The sequence below is a fragment of the Trichoderma citrinoviride genome (genome assembly GCF_003025115.1).
Source record: "Trichoderma citrinoviride strain TUCIM 6016 unplaced genomic scaffold BBK36scaffold_4, whole genome shotgun sequence".
Taxonomy (NCBI): Eukaryota; Fungi; Ascomycota; class Sordariomycetes; order Hypocreales; family Hypocreaceae; genus Trichoderma; species Trichoderma citrinoviride.
In genome coordinates this window covers 1,678,186-1,700,035 of record NW_020194712.1, presented here as the reverse complement: position 1 = coordinate 1,700,035, position 21,850 = coordinate 1,678,186, and the positions used below count along the sequence as shown (strand labels likewise).

Below are 21,850 nucleotides of genomic sequence, written 5' to 3'. Positions count from 1 at the left end.
AACGATTTCTTCTTGTTGATAATACTCCGATTCCGTTTTTCCCAACATCTGCCGCAATTTGATACCACTCGCCGTCATTTTCCTTGAATGCACTCAGATACGATGCAATGTGCAGCGTTTCAAATTTAATAACTAGTCCATTCTCTATCTCTTTGTCCTTTTCCCCATATCACTATACACACATCTTTATTTTCTTTTTCAGATATCCTGTATGATACCACCCAGAAAACGCAAAGGAAGGCATGGGGAGCCCTGGCAAGCACATTTCAGACGTCTTCACAGTAGACAGGAGAAGGCAGAGGACGGATGAGTGTGCTGAAAGGGGGTAAGGGGAGAATCTGACTTTGTCGATGGGTTCCCCTCCTCTGTTTCAAGCATCTACCCGACATTTTTGGTTTGAGATAAGCCTGTCTGTTATATCTCACTTGTCGTTCTATTTTCCTTCTTTCTCAATCTATATATTTTACCGAGTTTTCTTGATGCTGTTGCCAAAAGGAGAACGGTGGAGGATACCATGTCAAGGGGAGGAGTGAGCCATGCATGTAGTTGATATACATTTCCTTAGGAGGCCGGAGCCTGATACACGGAGCCTGAGAATGCAACACATACTCGTGCTTACTTTCTGTTACCCAGACGATTCGAAGGGTGCATGCGATGCTTCAAAGTGTTCTATCATGTACGAATTACCGATTGTGTCGTTGTGCTATAACTATGTCTGTGCTGCCCAAGCCATTCCCATAACGTACCTTACGTAGCAACTGACACCCTTCATTAATGGCTACTACTGCATCAACGCTTTTTGATACCGATTTTGACCACCACCCTATACCTGAACCCATCCTCAGGCCCCCAACAGAGAAATATCAAGCTTCGTTCTTACATCGTACTCTGATCAAGTATTATCGTTTGTTGACCAATATCTCTTTACATTCAAAATGCTCTTCTTTGGTTCAAACCCTCATGACGTTGCGTTAGTAAGGTGGCATCGCACTTATTCTTTTAACTCCGGAAATGCCACTTCACTACAACTCACCTAAACTCCAGCCTCACTCAACCCCACCTCCCCTCCTCCATCATCAACATTCTCACACGAACGTCTCTTGCACAAGTATACCCAGCTACATCATCGACACCCATAATCACTCTACAGCATCCCCCTTGCAAGACACAAAACCCCCCACGAGTCCCCATGAAACGGTCCATCATAATCTCTCTGCCATAACTCCCCAATTCTCCTCATCTCCAATCACACAAACTTCCTGCAACAACCACACCCAGCCCCATACAACATAAACCTCAACTCACACACTCTCTCCGCGCAAAAAATCACGGCTCTCACAAAAAAATGCCCGAACCGCTGCACCTCTTCGACCTCCCCGTCGACATCCTCTCCCTCATCCTCTCCCAACTCCTCACAGCCCCCAACAACAACAACAACGACGGCAGCAGCGGCGTCATCCCCCTCTGTCCCTGCACCGCCAGCAGCGCCATCATCAACCCCGTCCCCGTCTTCCTCATCCACCCCTCCCTCTACGCCATCGCCCATCCGCTCTTCTACGGCCCGGCAAACACGTTCCTGCTCGACCTCACCGGGGACCACGCCTCCCACATCCGGCGCTTCATCGACGACGCAGCAGAGGACACCATGCAGGATGATGACGCCCACGGCAACAAACAACAACAACAACAAGCCCCGAGACAAGAACAGCTCCTCCTCCGCCGCACAGGAGGCCGCTTCCTCCTCCTGTCCCAAGAAGCAAGGCGCAGGGTGCGCAAGCTCGAGATGCGCATCGACCGCCTCCGCGGCTGGCTGTGGGACGACCTGGGCCCGTTCCTGCAGGACATGGCCGTCCGGGGCGAGCTCGCCGACTTTACCCTACTAGTCGACGAGAGCAGCAGCAGCAACAACAAGGAGCAGCAGCAGCACAGGGCGCAGTCCATCACGAGCGCCTTCCTGCGCGAAAAGAGGCGCGTCTTTGACAGGCCCCCGCTGGAAGGCCTGGTCAGGCTGCTGGCGGACCCGGGCATCCGGGAGGCGAGGCTGAGGGTCAGGGGCACGAGGCATCAGCGGGCTTGGTGCGAGTTCCATCCCGGGAGGGAGTGCGGCGGCGGCTCGCTGCCGTTTCTGAAGCAGCATAGGAGAGTTGGTGCCGAGGAGGCTGGCGATGATGCTGCCTTGAAGAAGAAGGAGGAGGAGGAGGATGTTGATGATGAGGAGGAGGTGATTGATGTTGACTGGAGGGCGATTCTGAGCAAGGTTGATCCCGAGGGGAGGAGGAGAGCGGTGGCGTGGCAGGTATAGTCCAGTAGGGTTGTCATTTTGCCGTGATGGAGTTCACTTGTAATGTAGGTAATGAGTTATCTTTCCTCTCCCGTTCCATCTCTAGCAAGAACGTTGTAAGTGGGAGTCAAATCACTTGGACATCCTCTGAGATGATGGTGAACATCTGGTACGACCATATACGAAAAGAAAACGCCTTGTCGGTCTCCCCAAGACCTGATCCTTGAGACTGGGTATAGCGTGATGCGAAAAGCTCAATAAGGCGGGTATACGATATCCATGTGCTACCCCCGTCTCCAGTATCAACCCGGTACACTGACACATACGGCGCCCAGTCGGACGTAATTGCAGCGTCCAGCAAACACGGGAACCTAAACAAGGCATATTCGAGATATGGTTTGTTCTTCGTGTTGCCTATCGTATACTGCTACCCATTGGAAGTGCAAAAGAGTTTCTGAGACTCCCCCCTTTCTGCAAAAACCGACTCCCATCAACACCAACTAGCTCCCCCCCGAACCTCTCATCAAGGACTCGGATCGATATCTTCACCGTCAACTGTGAATGAAACTTCTCTCAAATGCAGACCAATTCCCGCAGAAGTAGACTTTGTATTCCATGCGTGAGTCAATGTCGCAAACGCCCATGGTCACCACTCACAGCGTCCAAGAGGCATCAACAACACTCACCAGCCATGCAATGCCCCCTGAAAGTAAACTACCAACCTTTCCACTTATTCCCTCCGTATGCTCTCTCTATTTGTGTGTAGTGAGTGCTTCGCCCATTTTGCAACACGCCGGCATACAATGAGAGCCATTCAAACGCCGTTCCCAAGTGTCACGATACACAACAGTGGCAGCAATCAACGACAGATCCTCAGCATCTCGGCAATGAAGAGATGCAGAATATCATCACCAAACCGTCCTTCAACGCCCTTCAACTCGCAGATGCCCTGCTATAAAGGGAATTGTCAACATCCCAGGCTATTGCTCGTTGCGTAAACCAGGTCCATAACAAAGCATCAAGTCCAAGTCGGAAGCTCAAGTCAGACCGTCCTTTGGTTGCAGATTCGAGAATCTCAGGTTGCCACACTAATCGCTCTCGCAGACAGAAAATTGCCATTCGAAGATCCCGAGCTCGCAGACGACTTGTCACAATGCCCCGTTCAAGCAGACATAGCTCAGTGCGAAGCGGGTCATCCATAGACTCTGACCGCTCCCGCGCAAGGAAACCAAACCCAACCTGCGAAGACTGCGACGGTAAGGGGTGGTTCAAGATAGCGAGGCAGGAGACGGTCAGTGTGTCGTGCAACGTCTGCCGGGGGAGAAGCTGGGTGTACTGCTGCCAGGCCCCTTCAATCTACTGCATATACTGCCACAATGGAAGGCCTCAGCGGATAAGCTGCGGACGCTGCGCCGGCCATGGCCGGATAGCCGTCGTCAAAACTCGATACGTGGATCAGCGATGCGGGTGCGTATACTGATGAAGTCGCATGGAGTTGGAAAGTCCACCTGCTGCCATTCGTTTACAGTCCACGTCTGCCTCTTGGATATCTGCGGGACATGCCACTAGATTCCGTTGCTTGGCCTTAGAATGTTAGCAAAAGCAGAGAAGGGGAGGTGAGGAAGAACTCGAAAGTAAGAGAGCGAAAATGCACCATCGGCATTGGACGGGATAGTGTCCATCCATAGCAACAGAGCGAATGATGAGAAAGACAAGACGTGTCAAACGCGGAAGGACCCTGTGCAAAGTGTTGATAGGGCTGGATACGACAATCACCCGTACAAACTACAGTAATAGACTTTGTGTGGCTGGTAACAGCTTCTGGTTCTGAGTCAGCTGATGAACGGTAAATCAACCTCGTAGCTGGTGATGCGGACGGGATCGAGCCAGCTAAAATCCCACAAGCTGAGGTCATGCTCGCCCATCTGAAATAGACTGCATGTCTGGTTCCAGCTCGACCATATTTGTCCGCACAGTACCACGTATGGCGTTTGGATTCGTTGTGATGCTGCAAGCAGCGTCAGCCAGGCAGGATGCACTTGCCATATGACTGCATTTGCATGAGTTGGGACGCGATCCAGATAGTGCTCGCCGTCATCAAACAGTTGGAAGAATCTTGTAGCTTTCCTCGTTAGCATTATGTACCTTGATGACATCAAGACAATGCAGTAGAGACGCATCCTACCTTAGGCACGACCAACCGGAGATGCTCGAAGCCGTTTTATGCAACCCCTTCTCAGGCCAACCAGACAGGGGCAAGGGGGTAGAGCTTTGGTCATCATGTCGTTGCTCTCCAGCAGGGGCCGGGTCACCCTTTCTTTTGCCCCTCAGATCTCGCTGTGGGGCTTGACTGCGTCTGGATCAAGATCAATCATCAATACCTGTTCGCCATCACAGCGGCGCGAGTGATTGCGACAGCCGAGTGCCTAGGCACAGAATGCCTATAGTAGTTGTAGGCCATGCTCGTACATAGTATAAATCATGAAGACGAGCAGCGGAGGCGAAAAGCAATTGAAGAGGCAAAAGCGGCTGCTTACAGAGCAGAGCCGTGCTTGGCCGTATCATTGTAAATCAAGAAGCCGCCCCTGCCAATGATGGCACAACGTGCCTGCCCCGTTCGCCGACGCTCATCAGTCACGCCTTCCTCGGCTATGGGCACAGCTAAGGTATGGCTGCTTCCTTACCGCAAGGAGACATGATTTTCAATCAACAAATGGACTTTTATCGTTTTTCATTCCTTTCCTTCTATCAATTCCATTTTCTCTGCGGTACTCCACGCTGCTCGGCATCTACTTCCCCTCCTCCCCCATTCACCGCAAGTTTGCCATGTAACCACCACGTACGGAGTAGTACTACTACTACCTTACTATACTCCGTACTGACTGACTGACTGACTTGAGATGCTTGCCTTCCTTCCTCCTGTGTGCGACGGTCGTTTCGGATTTACAGGGGAAGCAACACCCGAAGGCAGGGAGGAAGGAAGGAAGGAAGGAGAGAGAACCCATCTTTGCCAAGCAACAATGGGAAATGGGCCAAGGAAAGCAAGGGAGGGAAAGAAGAAGAAGGAAGCGTGGGGGGTTTTCTTTCTTTCTTTCTTTCTTTTCCAGCACGGCATTACGGCCTCTCTTTTGTGTCTCCCCGCACTTGTTGGTGCTGGCGGACAAGTAAAAAAGCAGCACTAACAATATTAATTAGCACGAGTGACACCCACTCCTATGAGATTTGATGTGTGACGATGGACTTGTGGTGGTGGTGCATCGTGGATGACAATTGGTATGACATCTGGTACAGCAAATTGTCGCCTTCGGGGGATGGAAGGGGATTTGACGGGGGGCAGATTATCATGCGGGCAAAGGACGATGAAGATGGAAGAAAAGACGCTCCTTATCTCGGCATCTTCCACTCGTCCGCCCTCCATCCTTCTTCATGCAGTCCTTTTGCTCCCCTTCAACCCCCTGCATAGCTGCAAAACAACCCAGAGAAGCGGAAGAAGAGAATCAAAAAGCCACAACAGGTATCTCGCAACCTCCCAAACTAAATGTGCGTGTGTGCTACAAACAGCGTTGCAGCAAGAAATAGCACAGAGAGTCTAGATCAATCCCTCTTCGCCCATCTCCCACAGCCTCGGGAACCTGCTAATACTAGTACTCCGTAGTTCAAAGGGTAACCCCGATCCAGCCATAGTCCCCTCTCACATCATGCTATGCTTGCATGAAAAGCATACCATTTCAGTCTTTCTGTCTGCAGCCCCCTGGTAACAACCCCCGTATATCAGACACTGCTCAGCGTAGATTTTCCGTTTCGCCTTCTTTCTATTTGTTGCTGCGCTTGCAATAATACGGGGTATCGACATGTGAAGATTTTTAATCGTGTTCTCTGCATTTGTGATTGCGTTCCCACCCACTTTGCCGGCTATCACCGGGCGGTCAAGTGGAAGAGTCGGAGTACTATCTATGTGGAAGAGTCGGGATACTATGAAGATCTGAAAAAGCTTCCCCAGTTTATTCGGGAGAGCTCGTCCGTTTGCCGTCCCTCGGTTGGTGTAACTACCTCACCTGTTATTACCTATTATCTCCATGTGTAGACGATACCTGGGTACTTGGAACCCCCCCTGGATCTTTGCTCCTCTCACATGGGACATCGCCCTACGGATTCCAGAGCATTTCCTTCTTCGACTACCTGCTCCCGTAACTGGTATCAACTGCTTCATAGACCTAATAGGATGGAAATAGCAAATACAGCCGTAGTCTCTTATCATTTCGCTGCCCTCTGCCAAGCAGCCTCGCCCCCCCATGTCTCACCTAGAAGGTATCACCAAAATCTCGAAAACCTCAGCCAAGAAACAGAGATGAGACATCCCCCCCGCCCAGCCCCGTCTCCTCACATAAGAATAAACAACCAGAGACACGGCATTTCAAGCTTAAACTGACATTCTCGCGCCTTTTCAACGTAGAGAAAGAAACCTGAGACACAAAAGGATGCCCACGCCAAGAAAAGGTGGGAGGCGTCGTCAGCAGTCGTTGGAAGGATCAAAAACTGTAGCAAGCAAGCAGTGGTTCGTTGTGCTGGTAATACTGCGTCTTAAACATGTTCACTGAGTATCGAGGTCACTGGCTATCAAGGTATCGCTTTTGGTTGGCCAAAGAAAAAATCTTGTGGTATTGATTTGATACCTGTTGCACATCTTGCGCGCAACTAATCTGTCCACCAGGTGCTCCCGTAACACCATCTTGCAAACTAGGAGGTGGTACTACCCCGAAACCCGCCTTCAAATCATATCGCGGAGTCTGGTACATTCTTTCCATAGATCCAAGATCTTGCTCCTTCGCCAATGAGATACAGAAGGAAAACAACATGAAATCAGTTCGCTTGATTCGTCCATCCAGGCTCATTCCAGTAACATATGCCAAGCCGAGCATATCAGGCGCTAGTAAGGCGCCAACGCTGGCTGAGAGAGTAGATCTGTTCCCTCGAGTCATTCCGCTTTTTCAACATTTGCTGCTGTTTTGTCGCTAAAGAAACCTTTTTTTGTGCGCTGGTAAAAACAATAGATATCGCTTGCTTCATCCCTCGTGGGTGATAAATCACAAAAGATGCAATAGAAATAATCCCAATTCCCGGTATTTGTTTGACCGAATATAAATCATCATCCTCTAAGGAGAGGCGGGAACATCGTGGAAGTCGTCCTTGTGCTCATCGGCATGCTGTCCCCAGTAAACGGGGCCCAGCTTCAACACCCTGAAGCCGGTGGTGGAAGTGGAGGAGGATCGTCGCCTCTCAGGGAGATCGGCAGGGTTGCCGACAGGCATCTGGGGGTATGATGACGAGGTGGTCGGTGCCAGAGAAAGGAAAGCAGAGGGGGCAACAGCCGGTGAAGGAGGCGTGGCTTCTTGCACGTCGTAGAAGTCGTCCTTGTTCTGGCCAATGTGTTCACCGCAGTAGACGGGGGCCAGCTTCAGGACCCGGAGGCCCGTAGGAGAGCTGATGGAGGCTCGTCGTGGCCTGACCGTCGTACCCTCTGTGACAGAGGGCCGTCTCTCTGGGTGCGGGTATGAAGAGGAAGTAGCAGGAGCCAGCGTGAGGAAGAAGGAAGGGCGGCGCTCAGCAAGAGCAGCACGGGCAAAGTCGAGAGACATCTTGAGAGTTGAGAGCTGTGGACTTTGGACTCTTTGTAATGGAAGATAGATGGTAGGTACACAAGAGAGAGACGGTGTATCGTGCGAGTTGGGCGGAATATGAAGAGTGTAGGACCACGAGGGACGGCGAGGTATTATATAGGCGTTGGAGATGGTTGAATGAGAAACAGGAAAGGAAAGGGATCCTCGGCAAGAAGAAGGCGGTTGCGTGCTCTTTATGCTTACCAGTGCCGGCTCTCGTGTCACAGCTGCTTATGGATGTGCATCCATAATCACAAGCAGGCCCGTACGAGCACCTAACTCGAGACAGCGCTGGCACTGACGCTAAGCTGTCAGTCCGGACGGCATGGGGGGGACCCGCGCAGAGATCGGGAGCGCGGATGTCGAGAGCTTTGCTCTGGATATGACATGCCCCAAAGGGGTGCGTCATGGGAGGTAGGAGGTGGGCTGAGACGGTGGACATGGATCTCCCGACACACCGGCAGTATTCGCCTCCTGCCAACCTCCTCAGAGCCCAACTACACACATCATCGTCATCATGTGAACAGGAGCGCTCACCCTCTGGATCTCTGAAGCGGTGGTCCTGGCTGTGCCGTCATTGGGTCAAGACGCTTTGCGTCGCGTCCGTGAACCAAACCAGGGAGCAATGTGGACCACTCACGTCTGTCTGCCTGGCATCTCCTTCATGCAGAGCTGGCATGGCCCCCCTTCTATCCGGCGGCACCAATGATAGACATCTTTGCCCCCCACGCCGGCTGGGTCTCGCTGTTTGCTTTCCCTTCCAGATTGGCTTTGCTTGCTCTGGTCCGGTTCTTTCGGCCTGGCGGTCTTCGCGGCAAAGGAGATAAGAGCCCACGTGCGAATTTACGACAGCTAGCTCCGAATCGGGTTTAATGCAAGTGACGTGAGGTGCACAATTCGAATTGCATAAAAGACATATGGCGAAGAGCCAGAGATTTGCCGACGAGCAGGGGGGCCACTTGCTCGTCCGGAGGAGAGCGGCTTTGAAGCCTCCGGAGGTGGACAAAACGGCGATGCTTCATCGTCAATGATGGGGATGCAATATCCCGGAAGCCGAGCTCCACTTGAAGATCGGGCGGTAGTATCACATAATGACTGAGATCCGGGGTACAGGCCGGAGTCCCGGCCGATTCTCGAGGCTCATTGGACACTGGAAGCGCGTCGTTCCGGCACCCAAGGGATTTTTCGGAACCGCTGTCGGGAATTTTGCCCCCCCTCCCCCAGCACTCCCATGTGCCAGTGGGCCGAAGCTGAATGCGGGGAGGAGATCTGGACCTGCTTCGAGATCTCCTGACAACTGCAGTGATAGATGTCCAGGCTTTAAGGGTTCCTTGGCTATATCCACGTCGGATCACACCGCGGGCTGATCCCGAAATACAGCCCTGCAGGTTTGACGCTTGTCGGCAGAGGCATGCTAGTGTCCCGAGGCTGGCCGATTGTCGTCGCTATTCCCAAATGATATGCGGTTTGTCCGGCAATTCAAACATGACGATCTGCTCTGGAAGACGCGGGTAGCAGCGGCAACATGCCAATTCTTCCGAGCAGACTGTCTTTTGTAGTCATAGTCCCGCCACTTTGCGAGCTTAGAGTTGTCTGTGTCATGAGACTCACCACCAAAGAATAGTAAATCCAGTCTCTTTGTAGCGACTGCTTGCGACGAACCTTTCGACGATGTGAAAGCATCATGCTCCCGTGTCTATGATGGACGACTTGAGAACGTGAATATGGAGAAAAGAAGACGGAGAGCGGAAGATGGAGACAAGAAGTCTGTGGAAAAGCAGAAAAATGTGAGATGTGCTCTAGTAAAAGCCCTCCGGTGACCCCTTTGCGAAGAAAGCCAGGCGGTTGCAGTCCTTTGTATAGCGCAAGAATCGAAGCACCGGCGTTGATAACGAGCGAATCTGTAGTTCAAAGGTTTTTTTCTGTGATATTGCATATTGCATCGTCCGATGACGAAGAACACGGCATGGCTAAGCGGGCGAGCACCAATAATTAAAGACGATATGGCCATCCGAAGCTATCGTCATTCCAACTGTCAATCTTGTCAGTCAAATATTTCATCGTAAGCTGTAGACGAGGAAGTAGTCTAGCAACTATATGTAAGGAAGTTGAGTATACCTACGCCTTGATATGCTAGTGGCCTCTCTTCACCACAATCAAGCTATTACACTTGACATCTATTTATCCGCTCAATGCCGTATGTACAGATCGAAACAAATGGCTGCATCGTCGTCCGAACCTTGACCTCAATGCGTTAGCAAAACTCCCGTTTCGAATCGCGGACTTCGCCTAGCAGACTATTCCCTCCTTAGGTTGACATCTTATTGCTCGTGAATAGCAAGAGAGAGGTGAATGAACTAGGATCCAACTCCCAATCCTTCGGCTTCGTAAGTATGCCCAACTCGAGATGAGATTGCAACTCGTTTCTGTGAATCGTGAATGACATACGTGGAAGAATATCTCGACAGTTCGGGATGGAAGAACTAGTCTGATCTCCAACATCGTGCTGGGGGAGCCCTCGATATCCGTCTTTTTCGTCCAGTGTAGTCGACTTGGGCCTCCTCCATCATCAACCCTGCCTTCGGCCTCCCGGGACCCCACTGAGTGAATTGTGTGTCCTTGTGGCTGACAGCATGTGAACAAGGTTGAAGCAGCAAAAGAGAAATTACCGGCTGACCATCGTGAACATTACCCGCACTTCCGTCGTCTTGCAAAAAGGTGGAAACATCAGCCCGACCCTGCGAGATACGAGCATGTTAGAGCGAAGTCTGCCTGAATGGCAAGTGATCAGCTTCGGATAAGCAAAATGCCTGGCCTTGGAAGAAGTACCCGCAGGCTCATCCCGTCTCAGGGGTGTATGTATCAGAGATTCATACCCAAGCCTAGCGGTCGAAGTTCTGTTCTCATCTAGCAAAATGGACAATGCCGTTGGTGATTGTCTCATCAAGTTGCAGAAGAAGCCGTCCACCTTGCCATTGCTGCATGGTGAAGCCCGCTTGATGCCCCTTTGCATCGGTCCGGCCTTGTTAGCAGTCTCTCCCACTGGTTCGCGGAGCTCTCCGGAGAAGAGGCGTTCGGACTAACGATGTAAAAGGACACTCGGTTGTCGTAACTCTAACCACTAGGAGTCGGCAGAGTTGCCCTCATCCCGCTGCTGAATAGTTTGCCGCGTCAGTCTATTGAATTGGCAGGCGTCTATAGACGCCATGTTCTCCCTTGAGGTTGAAGCTCAAGCCATCCACACTGAGTCTCAGTGCCCGTTTCGGTCAAAGCTGTACAGTCCACAGTGGGTCGAGTTACCGCGAGTGGTAATCTGAAGCGCTTATAACGGGCTCTGATTGGCTCCGTAGCCCGGCGCCCTAACAGCGTTACATCGAGATACTTGTATGGATGGCAACCTCATTGTAGCCGCCTGGATGCAACTCTCCTGTATGGTGAAAAAGACGTTGATGCTCTGTTGGATCACCGTGTAACGAGCGTCCGCGTCTGTCGAATCGTGAATAGGCGCGTTAAGCCAAGGATGCAAATTTCCGTGTCAGTCCGACTCCCATGCAGAAGCTTTTCCACTCTAGCCTTAGAGCTGGTTCGGTAAATGCGGATCTGTATCCGCTCACGACATTGGAATCAGTTCTTCTCTTGAACAGTAAGGGATAGACAAGTATTGAGTCAACCTAGGCATGCACTGATGACATTTCTCCCTGCGGCCAAGCCCAATCTGGCCCCCAATTCCTGACTTCTGGCAGAAGTTCCAAGATCAGTTGTTGTCTCTTCATGGCAGGATGATCAGAGGGGCTGGATACGGTGATCAAGGAAGATACAACATGGCTGTGGTGCCGATATTGGTCCATTAGTGGCGAACTGTCACAGCCGACAGACCCGGAGAGAAAGGGAAACTTCCGTAGCCCGCTCATAGGACTCTTGTCATACTTTGAAGTTTGAACGCATAGGTCTAGTAGAAGCACAGCAATCAGTCAAGCGGCCAAGTCTTAGCAACGCCAGGCACGTTTGACGTATACCTACTGACTGCTCATCTTGACACCGAACGTAGTCATGAAGCTAATACTAGAGTAAGAAGGAGAAGCTCCGAGTAAACAACCGACGATGTTTCCACTATGGGACGCATGTGCACAAATTGTTGTGTTGTGTGCTGCTGCCCATTCGTACTGGATAGAGAAGTATCAGCATCAGTGCTAGTCGGACTGCAACTGTGAAGAAAATCACTTGACCTATGTGAAATGTGCAAGGGTAAAGCTGTTGGATTGGCATACAAATGTGTGTAATTGCTTGTGGACCTCGGGCCATGGAATCACGGACGGAAGCCAGAACCATGATGCAATACATCCTCGACATCATCACAGGAGCTCCAACCCCCTCGGGGTAACAATGGCACCGAGAGTGAGGCCATTGAAAGCCTGCATTACTGGCCAGGCTGAGAAAGGCCCCAGTGGTGCTGCGCTATGCATCAATAGTATCCCTCTCAAGTATCAAAGAGACGCATCGGCTGATACGAGGCGAAAGGATCGTCTCGCTCAGATACGGTTACCAGTGTGGCCACCATTCAAGCACTGCCGGCTGCGGCAATTATACGGCCGCATCTTCGGCCGCATTGAGCTTCAAGCGGGAAGATCTCAAGAGCCGCATAGAGAGGTGTCGGCCGCATCTTCGGCCGCATCCTTGATCTGCTCATGTGGAGAGACGTCCAGCAGGCACAAGAGCCCCAGACGCGGACGGGTTGGAGACCAAAGGCAGACAGCAGGGCTTGCGGACTGTAGACGCAGCCGCGGTACATGTTCAGCCAGCCAACACCACCATTGCACAACAATTTTTCTGCAGTATCATGCGGCAGACCGGTGAGTGGTTGGTTCGACACAGATTGTTCGACTTGCAGGTCGTCACCCACGGGAGAACCAGAAGAGCGGGCTGTCCCGTGCCAACACATGAGCATCCCGAACCTTGCCTACTTCACGGCAGAGACAAGCCAACAAAATGGGACGAGCGGGGGGATAGTCTCAACCCAGTTGAACGATTGACTCTCCCTGGTCAAGTCAACCAAGGTGGAGGGGTGACCCTATGATGTTGTCCCAGCCTCCGCGGCACCGCCCGCGTGGGTTTGCCGACTACACGAAGCCAACAAACCCCCTAGAGATACAACGACCAACACTGCGAAGAACAGGATGGTACGAGGGGGCCACTTGACTCTGATACTGGAATCAGTAGTAAGAACGGGCCCAGATGCTCAGAAGCGATGCGGCGCGGGAAGCAATAGGCGAAGACGGTGAAAAAAATGCATTTCATCCTGGTAGAGTACTGAATTTCTCATCGTTCGTCTAACACGGCCCTGAAGACATCGGTAGCTTCAGCCACGGCATCGGCGGTCTATGGGCTGTCTGCACAGGACGAACGTGTCGCCGGATGACGACATGCGGTCCGAACAGGATGGCAAACCTGTCGGATGCGCTTGTTTCCTGCCTTCAGGGCGGCTCTCGGGCGGCCGGCGTCTGGAAACCCTTGGAAGTCGCTTGTGTCGAGGTTGTGAATGGAGGAAACGAGAGAAGCGCCTTTCACAGCCGCGCGTGCGGAGGTTCCTGTACTCTTTCAGGCTGACAGGTCGCCAGCCGGCCAATCGCAGCCCACAGCGGCATCCCACCCACCCAAAGAGGCGCCTTGTGCCTGGAAATCGTGGGATCTGATTCGGTACCTGCATGCCGGGTCGGCGGCTGTGTTTTTTGTCTTTTCTTCCAGATTTCCCCCCAGAAGTGCGGCGCAGGCCGTTTCGGTGGAGCGGCCTCATCAGCGACAGCACTGACCGAAAGCAACAGCTGGGGACCTCAGGTGTACTGTAGTTTGGTATCGTCGGATTTCGGGGATTTGATAGGACAACTCTGGACAAACTGCTGTTTGGCGAAGATGAAAAGCGCATGCGGTGGCTGAGGCGTCGCAGGTAATTTCAAGTTCAATTGCGAGGTGAAAAAGTTGGAAGTCAATGGAAGTCACGAAAGAGGTACGAAAGGTGGGATGGAGAGGTAATCGGCAGGCGCGAAGCCCCGTTTCAGCCTGCTCGCTGACCGCTTTATTTTGGCACCTGAGGCATTCGGGCTTAGTAAGATGCTTGATTGGTATCTCGAGTTTCCCACAATGGCAAAGGAGTATGAAGTCATCTATCAACATCAATTTTCTTCTTCAGTTCAAACCCCGAGGCTAGACTATGCGCTATGTGCTCCAGCGTGCAGCTGCACTATCGGACTTTTTCGAAGTCCTCATGCTGTCTCAAGACATAAGACGCCGTCGGGTGTTATACTACCCAGATTGCACGATATCAGTCGAGACAGGAGCAAAAGGTCCTTGATGGCATACGAATTACTGCGTATGACGATGCAAATAACAGATGAGGAGGGGGGGAATACCAAGTAAGAAGCACTGCAACCTCATGCTTGCCCAAATAGTCAGTTGGACTAACAGTATTTCTTGGTAATTCCAGGGCCGGTGCAAGAGCATCACCCGTCATTCTGCCCATCGTCATACGAACCTAGAAAGGCGACAAAATACTTGTGCAGTACCGCCATTAGGCCCTAGCACGGTAAGTTCGCAGGGGTCAATTGCACAACGCTGTTCGTCCCCCTCTTATCCATATACATCTTCATGGATGTGAACTCCAAAGTGACAATACGACTTCTTGTCCACTCGCCGATACGAGTCGAGACCGTTGACAAGTCTCGAACAGCATACCTTATCCGAATGCCATCGGAGACAGGGTGTCAAGAATTGCTTCTACTGCAACGGCAACCAGCCCCTCCGTTCGCCGTTTGCCTGACCAGGGTCCTTGGATCCAGTCTCCATACGGCAACCGATCTCAACGCCACAACCCACTGGAGCTGGTCGGTCCAATCCCAGGCAATACTCTTCAGAGCCGTGATATCTAGACGCCTCTTGCTTTCCAAGCTGAGCAGCCCTTGGCCGCCACACGCAGGCAAGACAAGAAATGAGCTCCTGGCGCAGCAGCTTCATCCACCTCCTAGGCCGCCGCTTTCCCACTGCCACAATGGCTTTGTTTCATTCATCGAGCGCGGATCATAGGCTGGCAGCTGCCCACAAAATGTCGTGGGGTTATTACATGTAGTACTTGGTTGAAGCGTGGAGCCGTTGAGCGCGGGTGTGCTGTGTGAGCCGCACTGCAAGGGAACAAAGAGCTTGGATACGTTTCCACCTTGCGAGTCCATTATGCGGTGCGACAAGCCCGTCTGGACAACCGATGTAACGCTGCTCTTCCCCATTGGGACGCAGCATTCGCCTTGCGCTTGTATACGAAGCAAACGTCCAACCTTGGCCTCCTGAGATACGGCGAATCAATGCCAGATTCGTGAGCATATCCATGTACCAGGCCGGGCCACCGAAAGTCAAGGCAACCCTATAGCAGTGAAAGAGAATCGTGGCTGAAGCAGAGGGACACGGACTGCAAACATTCAAAGGCTGCATGATGACCGTTTCAGGCTTGGGCCAGAGCTCTGCAGAACCAAGCGTCAAAGCATTTGCAAATTGTGGACTACGTCTTCTCACAATGAAGAAGTACAGAGGGCGCTGAGGTACCCTGCAGCTAAGCTGGAGCTTGAGTGCGCCTTGCTGAGAATTTCCATTATTTATTTCCAATATCCATGTTTATCCACTGACTACTGCGACTCACAGGTACATGCACGCACAGGGTTGCTGCTAGAATACATCGCCAGCACCTGTGTGGCTTTCTCCGGTCCAACGACCACGCCAACGCCCACTATTGGTGGATAGTACACATCTTTCGTTTTCTCCGAGATTAGATGAAGATGCCGTTTCTCTTCTCTTCCCGTCTAGTCCTCAGGTTGCAACCTCCCGTCCGCTACAGAAGTATACCTCCCTACACATGATGTGCCTGTTGTACTCCATGTACCTGGGTACATAGCTTCTTGTGGAGGATTGGTGATGGCCTCAACGGCTATGCCCCAAGTAGAATAAGAACGTTGCTCGCTGCGGATCATGTGCGACATCCATTGGATCCACAGGGCGTCTAACGCTTGTGATACCCCCGTCGCCTTTCCCACAGGCGCAACAACCACAACGCCTTGCAGAGCCAACAAGCACCCGTTCGAGACGGGTAACGCATCAGAAGCAAAGATTCAGCCGCGCTGGCTGGACCTCCGATGGCAGAGTCGATTGATCGCCATCCTGATCCTGATCCTGATCTTGACCCGACGTCATGGAGGCATTCGTGAATTCAGATGACAGTCTTCAGATCTGTGAAGCTGGAGGATGACGGGGGAAGCTAACACGCCTCCGGAGACACTGGTCTCCCTCGGTGAGCGCGCCAAGTCACCACGAGACAGTGGTGGCTGTTGATGATGGACTCTTCATTGGTGCGACCCGCGCGTCCCGATTTTTCCTCGCTGCGTTGGCGTCTCTTTTCCTCTCTGCCTCCTCCCCAATCTAGGCCACAATATCACGCACACGATGTGATGATTCTACACACTTTGCAGCTCCCCTATCCGCTCGCCGCACCTCCCCCTCAGATCCCTGATCTGCCCACTCCCCAACCCGTACTTAGTCGAAGCACGCCTACTTGCAGTTCTCTCCACTCCCCCAGCCCTCGGGCCTCCCCTCGCAATGGCTCCATGTGGTTACCGCCAAAGAGCCATGGTCTTTCTCCGCTAGCATAGGTAGTCCCTACGATGTACTTGACAGCGTGTACAGGGGCTAGCCGGTATGGCAACTCGGCTACATGTACCAAGGCATTGTTTCCCGCCTCTCTCCCGGCACATAGCATGGAAAGGATGTTCTCTCAGTCCGCGAACATGTTAATGACTCCACTGTCATGCCTCCATGTATGTACATCGGCGTGTGTACATGGTGGTGTCAAGATCTATGCTTGCAAGGGCCTCTAGCGTGTGGACATCGGGTCGAAATGGCTTTTCGGCGTACTGAATCTTCAACTGGACGCAACCAACCGCCTCAAGACAGGCAATAGGGGTGGGGGAGTATGGGCGTGTGGTCTCGTTTTCCCTTGACGGAGGGAGAAACCCGCAAAGAGAAGGCGAAATTAAGCGAAATTTCTCTCTCCAGCTTTAATGACTCTCCCGATGACTCGGATGACATCAACTTCGACTTCGATAGCATCGCCGTGTTGCATCACCACCACGAACACGGCATCCCCAGCTGGGGAGATGAACGCCCTTCTCGGCTCACGGCCAGTGTCGACGGCACTGGAACGGAGAATAAGGCAGGCATAATGCCATCACGGCACCAATTGCGGCTCCTGCATCGTAGCTCGCATTTGGCGTCATCAATAGGCAGGGCCAGTGGGGGGCTAGGCCTTGCCTTGAGATTCTTAGATGCAAATCGCCTCCACTGAGGTCGTTCAGTTGCTGTCACTTTTCTCCTCTCTCCACCCAAAAGCCAATCTCTGCTCCCCCACCATCAAAGGAGATGCACGAAAGATTCGTCGACCACATGCGCATACATGCATAGAGACACCCGCAGCTATACGTACAGAGTATAGCATCATCTCATACCAACCTAGCCATGGACAGGGGGGGGAGGGGGGCCGAGTTGTTGTTGGTTCTGGACATCATCCAGGCCTTGCCGACCGGCTACACCCACAGCCCTTTGACATGGCCCTGTCCAAACTGCCGATACTGCGATGCCTCGTGGCCCCGATCAGGGCTCCTTGCTGTCATATCACTGCCTCCCCCTTCTCACGGACAACAGAATGCCCCCTGGGCGAGAGAACAGGCCAAAAGGCAGACAAATCCTCGCACCTACCGCGGCGTAGTCACGACTCCGACTAACACCAAGCATCCGACATAACAACGGCTGCGCATGCGAAGAAGTCCATATCCGCGTGTATTGGTGGCGACCAACGTTCTCGCACATGTCGGCTCCTGGTCTTGTTATGTCTCTGGTGCCCTGCAATTGTGCATCTAACAGCCGCGTTCGTGCGTCTGGGAAGACCCGAAGAAGAGAAAGAAGCAGCAGAAGCAAACAGCCAACAGCCGGCCATCAGTTGACGTCGGGTCTTGTACTCTCTCTGCCTGAAAGGGCTCCGTTGCTGGGTAAGAACGAACACCGTCCTGAGCAAACAATGTCTATTCACAGCCTCTACGCAGTCCCGAGGCTCTCGTTCCACAAGATATATAAACGACAAACACGCCTGCTGTGTCTATCCATATCATCACTCAAGCTTCATCCAGCAAACCTATCGAGAGAAACACACAAGAACATTCTGCAAACAGCTTCTATTTGACAATCTCAAGCTTTCACAAAGCACCCTTTCTCCCTGCTGAACCAGATATCCATATCGTTGATTGTTGATATTAAGACGGAACTCACTTCTTTTCTCACCCTTGGAAGATCTAGAGGCAGAGTCTGGTATGCACGAACCATTCTCTCGTAGGCCACAATTCACAGCAACAAAGTACTGATCAAAATGTCTTCTCTTAGTGCGCCAATTCATCCATACAGGAGTACTGCCTTCAGCAGAGATCTGTGCCTCTATCCTCCGTTCTCTACCATTTCCATTCTACGCCACGTTCCCCTAACGAAACAATCAACATGTGTGTTTGGATCATTCGACAGTACTACACCCACTGTGAGTGCACCGTCACGGAGACTCACCGCAAGCCGACTTGTGGCTGCTCTAAAATCGAGGACCAAGGCACTCAGAGATGGGAAGGCTACTGCAGGCGCCCCGAGTGCCCTAACCCGGCCCGTTGAGGACTCGCCAACATGGTGGCGTCAATAGCACGTTCAACTGCCGTCTTCGCGGCAAGCTGTGTACGACTTGCAGCTTTTTTCGTCTCATTTTCTTTCACTGCTTTCTTATTTTCTCTTCTTCTCTTCTTCTCTTCTTCTCTTCCTTTCTTCTCCCTCGATTCTTGTCTTTCCTTTTCCAACTTTCCTTCTCTTTTCACCTTTCCCCTATATCATCATCTTCTTCTTCTTCCTTTCTTCATCTTTCTTTACAATTCACTTATAGACAAAAGTCAAGCGCCCTAGCAATCGGCCTAGGCTCATCTAGCCCCTGATGCCGGCTCCATTTCTCTCAAGAGAAGTGCTCACGCCTTCCGTCTCTGATATTTCTTCTCTTTACTTCTTTGCTTTCATTGATTCTCTTATCTAGTTCGTCTTTCTACATTTGTACTTTTTTCACCGTCGACGGAGGCTTTTGTCTTTTTATCTTGCCCTTGTCTCCTTTTCACTTGCTTCATTTCTTACAATTCTGTCAAAGTCTAGGGGAAGAGTTCGATTTTTTTGTACGCAGGATGAATGATGGCTCATGTACATAGTCGAATGGTTATGAGGTGATGATTTGCGAGGGGCACTTGTTTTTCCCAGACCTCAACCCTTCTGCCTATACCTACCTTGGGCCGCAAAGCCTACAGCATCATACAAAATCGAACAGCGGTGTCTCATTCCTGCGCTCATTTTCCTCTATTCCTTGTTTGATTGACTCTTGTTCTAATTCTTGAATTGCCGTTGAGAGGTGTCTGCCTCGTGGGCCAAGTGGTCGAAATTCGAACGCCGTTGGTCAACCAACAACACACATAGCCAGGCCGCATATGCGGCCGCATGACCTTTTGGAGCTAATTGGCCACAGCCACCAATTCAGGGACGAAACCAGTATTATTAGCTTCTTACGCCCCGATACCCATGGTTTTGGCACCTTTGTCTCCTGGTTGCATCTTCTGGCTGCCATGGGCTTGTGGCGAGACTCTGCGCTGTCACGGGGCGAAATGCGGCTGCGCGCTGATCAGGGGTATCACAGAACACGGCTTCTTCCCCACAGAGCCTCACCCCAGCTTGCCGGCGGCCACAAGTTCAGGTTGCGCAATGTCAGCAGCAGGCCGCGGTTTGGCTAGCCGTTGGAGAGAAAATCCCCCTGTGGCTGACTTGCATTTTGCTGGATGAGGTTGAGGTCAAGCGGCTCTCTCTCTCTCTCTCTCGATATCGGTGAGCGTTGCCATGGCGGCGCTTGATGGCTGGAGCCAGGTTTTCCCCTTTGATGTATGTGCCTTGTCTGTGCGCCTTGTTTGGTGCCACGGCTTTCTTTGTGGGTTATTCCGTCGATACGACATGTCTCGCTGGGTAGGCTCTTGGTGATAATACTGATGATGAGAACCTGCTTGGGATATGGAGGGCCTACCTCCTGGCATCGGAGTCCTGTTTTCCTTGGGGCTTTGGCCTTAGAAAGGCGAGGATATGATGATGACGACGGATGCCTCCGAAGAGTATACTGAGTTCTTGATAGGTAAGTCACAGTGGCCGTGCGTCTATACAAGTCTAAAGAGTCTCTTCTGGCCGCGCGAGCCACGACATCTTGCAGCACGGTCGTCAATACACAGCATGCCGACAACCGCCAGGCACAGCAGCGGTACGAAATACTAACAAGACCCGCCTTCCGTCCCGTTTCCCGGCCGTTCTTTCATTTAAGCTCTATACCGTCTTCCGCGAGTTGTAAGCTTAATCATATGTGTGTGCCAGTGGCGGGAGAGCGGGAGAAACGTTGCAATATATGCCACGGCTAGCTGAATACACGTACGTTGATGTGAAAGCACGGACCAGAGACGCGGCAGGCAAGACAATACGAGCCGGGGACGGACGGTGTTTGTTGACGGTACCTTTATGCAGGAAGATGCAAAGACTGTCAAAGTTTGAAAACGTTTTTGTTCGAGGGCAATGGCGGAGAAGGATGTTGTCTGTTTTTTGTTTGCGTTTTGGGGTGGATGGGGCGGCAAAGAGCATGTACTAAGATGAAAAGATTGCTTGGGCATACAAGAGACGGATACAGTATATACTACTAGAAAACACAAGTTGTACAAGGATTTGAATATCATGAATGCTTCAAGGAGCAACTTTTCTCACACAGACTTCTAATAGCGATTATGGTTTTTTCTTGTGGTAGATCAAGATGGCGCCGCCGTCGGTGCGTTTGTTGGGTTCTAGTTTCTCGAGGATTGTTACATGTTTCATTTGTGTGATATTGGGCAGGATCACATGATCTCTTGGAGATGCGTGAATGCATGCATAGTGTTGACAAGGGGCTTTTTTTTGCCCAAGCGGCGGAACTTTGAGATACCTACGTAGTCTGTGGGATGGGAGGGGGAGGGGATGAAGATGTCATTCGTTTTACCCGCTTAGATGAAGGTTATACTGGCATTGGGAGTGGTGAATATATATATTAGGTATGTGATGAGGCTGGGACGTGATTGAGTTGGTATATGGTTGTTTGTTGGGAGAAAGAAGACGGTTTGAGCGTCATCACAGCTTTTGCGAGACCGGGAGGATCATGATAAGATCAGCACCATGCGATAGAAGAAGGAGAACTGTTGGCGAAAAACAACAAAGAGGGATTAAACGTAGGCGTCTATCAGAACTTGGATGGTACACATGCACAACAACACGGCAGATAGAATCAGCAAGCATTCGCCGAGAATAGCACATGGCATCAAGTCCAACAATACATCATCGTGAAATAGGCCAATCCATTTTCCTTTCAACTGTCCTATAACAATGGCCATGCTTTAGAGCCTTTTCCCCCCCGCTGTGTCCATTATCCTGTTCCGCTTGATTCTTGCAATCTGATTCCAATCTGGGTGAACAATCCATCCCCTGGGTGACCGACTTTCTTTTGGTCCCAGCTGGTGACCATGACGAACACTTTTGTTTTTTCTTCTCTCATTCTCTGCGTCTAGTATACATGTCCAGCTGCCGAAACCTGTCGTCAACACCCCTCTTCTAATATCTCTCTGTGTCTGTTGAGCGGACCGCGTGAATCGATGAAAACTGTGCGATTTTTTTGTATAGGTGTTTCTTGGGTTTTTATTCACTTTTGGCTTTTGCCACCGACTGCATAAACGTCTATCATGCTCGAGTCCTCTCAATCCCTTTCACC

The 21,850-nt window shown here is 51.6% G+C and overlaps 4 protein-coding genes across 4 annotated transcripts; 2 read left to right on the top strand and 2 right to left on the bottom strand.

Moving 5' to 3' along the window:
- Positions 1-1,342: 1,342 nt before the first annotated feature.
- Positions 1,343-2,303, top strand: BBK36DRAFT_1195462 (hypothetical protein; the record flags this gene model as incomplete). The annotated part of the gene is made up of 2 exons (XM_024896897.1): positions 1,343-2,143; positions 2,186-2,303. 2 exons carry the CDS (start codon positions 1,346-1,348, stop codon positions 2,300-2,302), a joined length of 915 nt encoding a protein of 304 aa, XP_024751605.1.
- Positions 2,304-4,107: 1,804 nt separating this feature from the next.
- Positions 4,108-5,286, bottom strand: BBK36DRAFT_1195450 (hypothetical protein; the record flags this gene model as incomplete). The annotated part of the gene is made up of 3 exons (XM_024896896.1): positions 4,108-4,216; positions 4,819-4,930; positions 5,169-5,286. 3 exons carry the CDS (start codon positions 5,284-5,286, stop codon positions 4,114-4,116), a joined length of 333 nt encoding a protein of 110 aa, XP_024751604.1. The 3' UTR covers positions 4,108-4,113.
- Positions 5,287-7,434: 2,148 nt separating this feature from the next.
- Positions 7,435-7,917, bottom strand: BBK36DRAFT_1167537 (hypothetical protein; the record flags this gene model as incomplete). Its single annotated transcript, XM_024895056.1, has 1 exon — positions 7,435-7,917. The coding sequence occupies one exon, from the start codon at positions 7,915-7,917 to the stop codon at positions 7,435-7,437; it is 483 nt and encodes a 160-aa protein (XP_024751603.1).
- An 8,025-nt stretch (positions 7,918-15,942) lies between these two features.
- BBK36DRAFT_1157953 (hypothetical protein) lies at positions 15,943-16,265 on the top strand (the record flags this gene model as incomplete). Its single annotated transcript, XM_024894054.1, has 2 exons — positions 15,943-16,174; positions 16,246-16,265. The coding sequence occupies 2 exons, from the start codon at positions 15,943-15,945 to the stop codon at positions 16,263-16,265; spliced, it is 252 nt and encodes an 83-aa protein (XP_024751602.1).
- Positions 16,266-21,850: the final 5,585 nt, after the last annotated feature.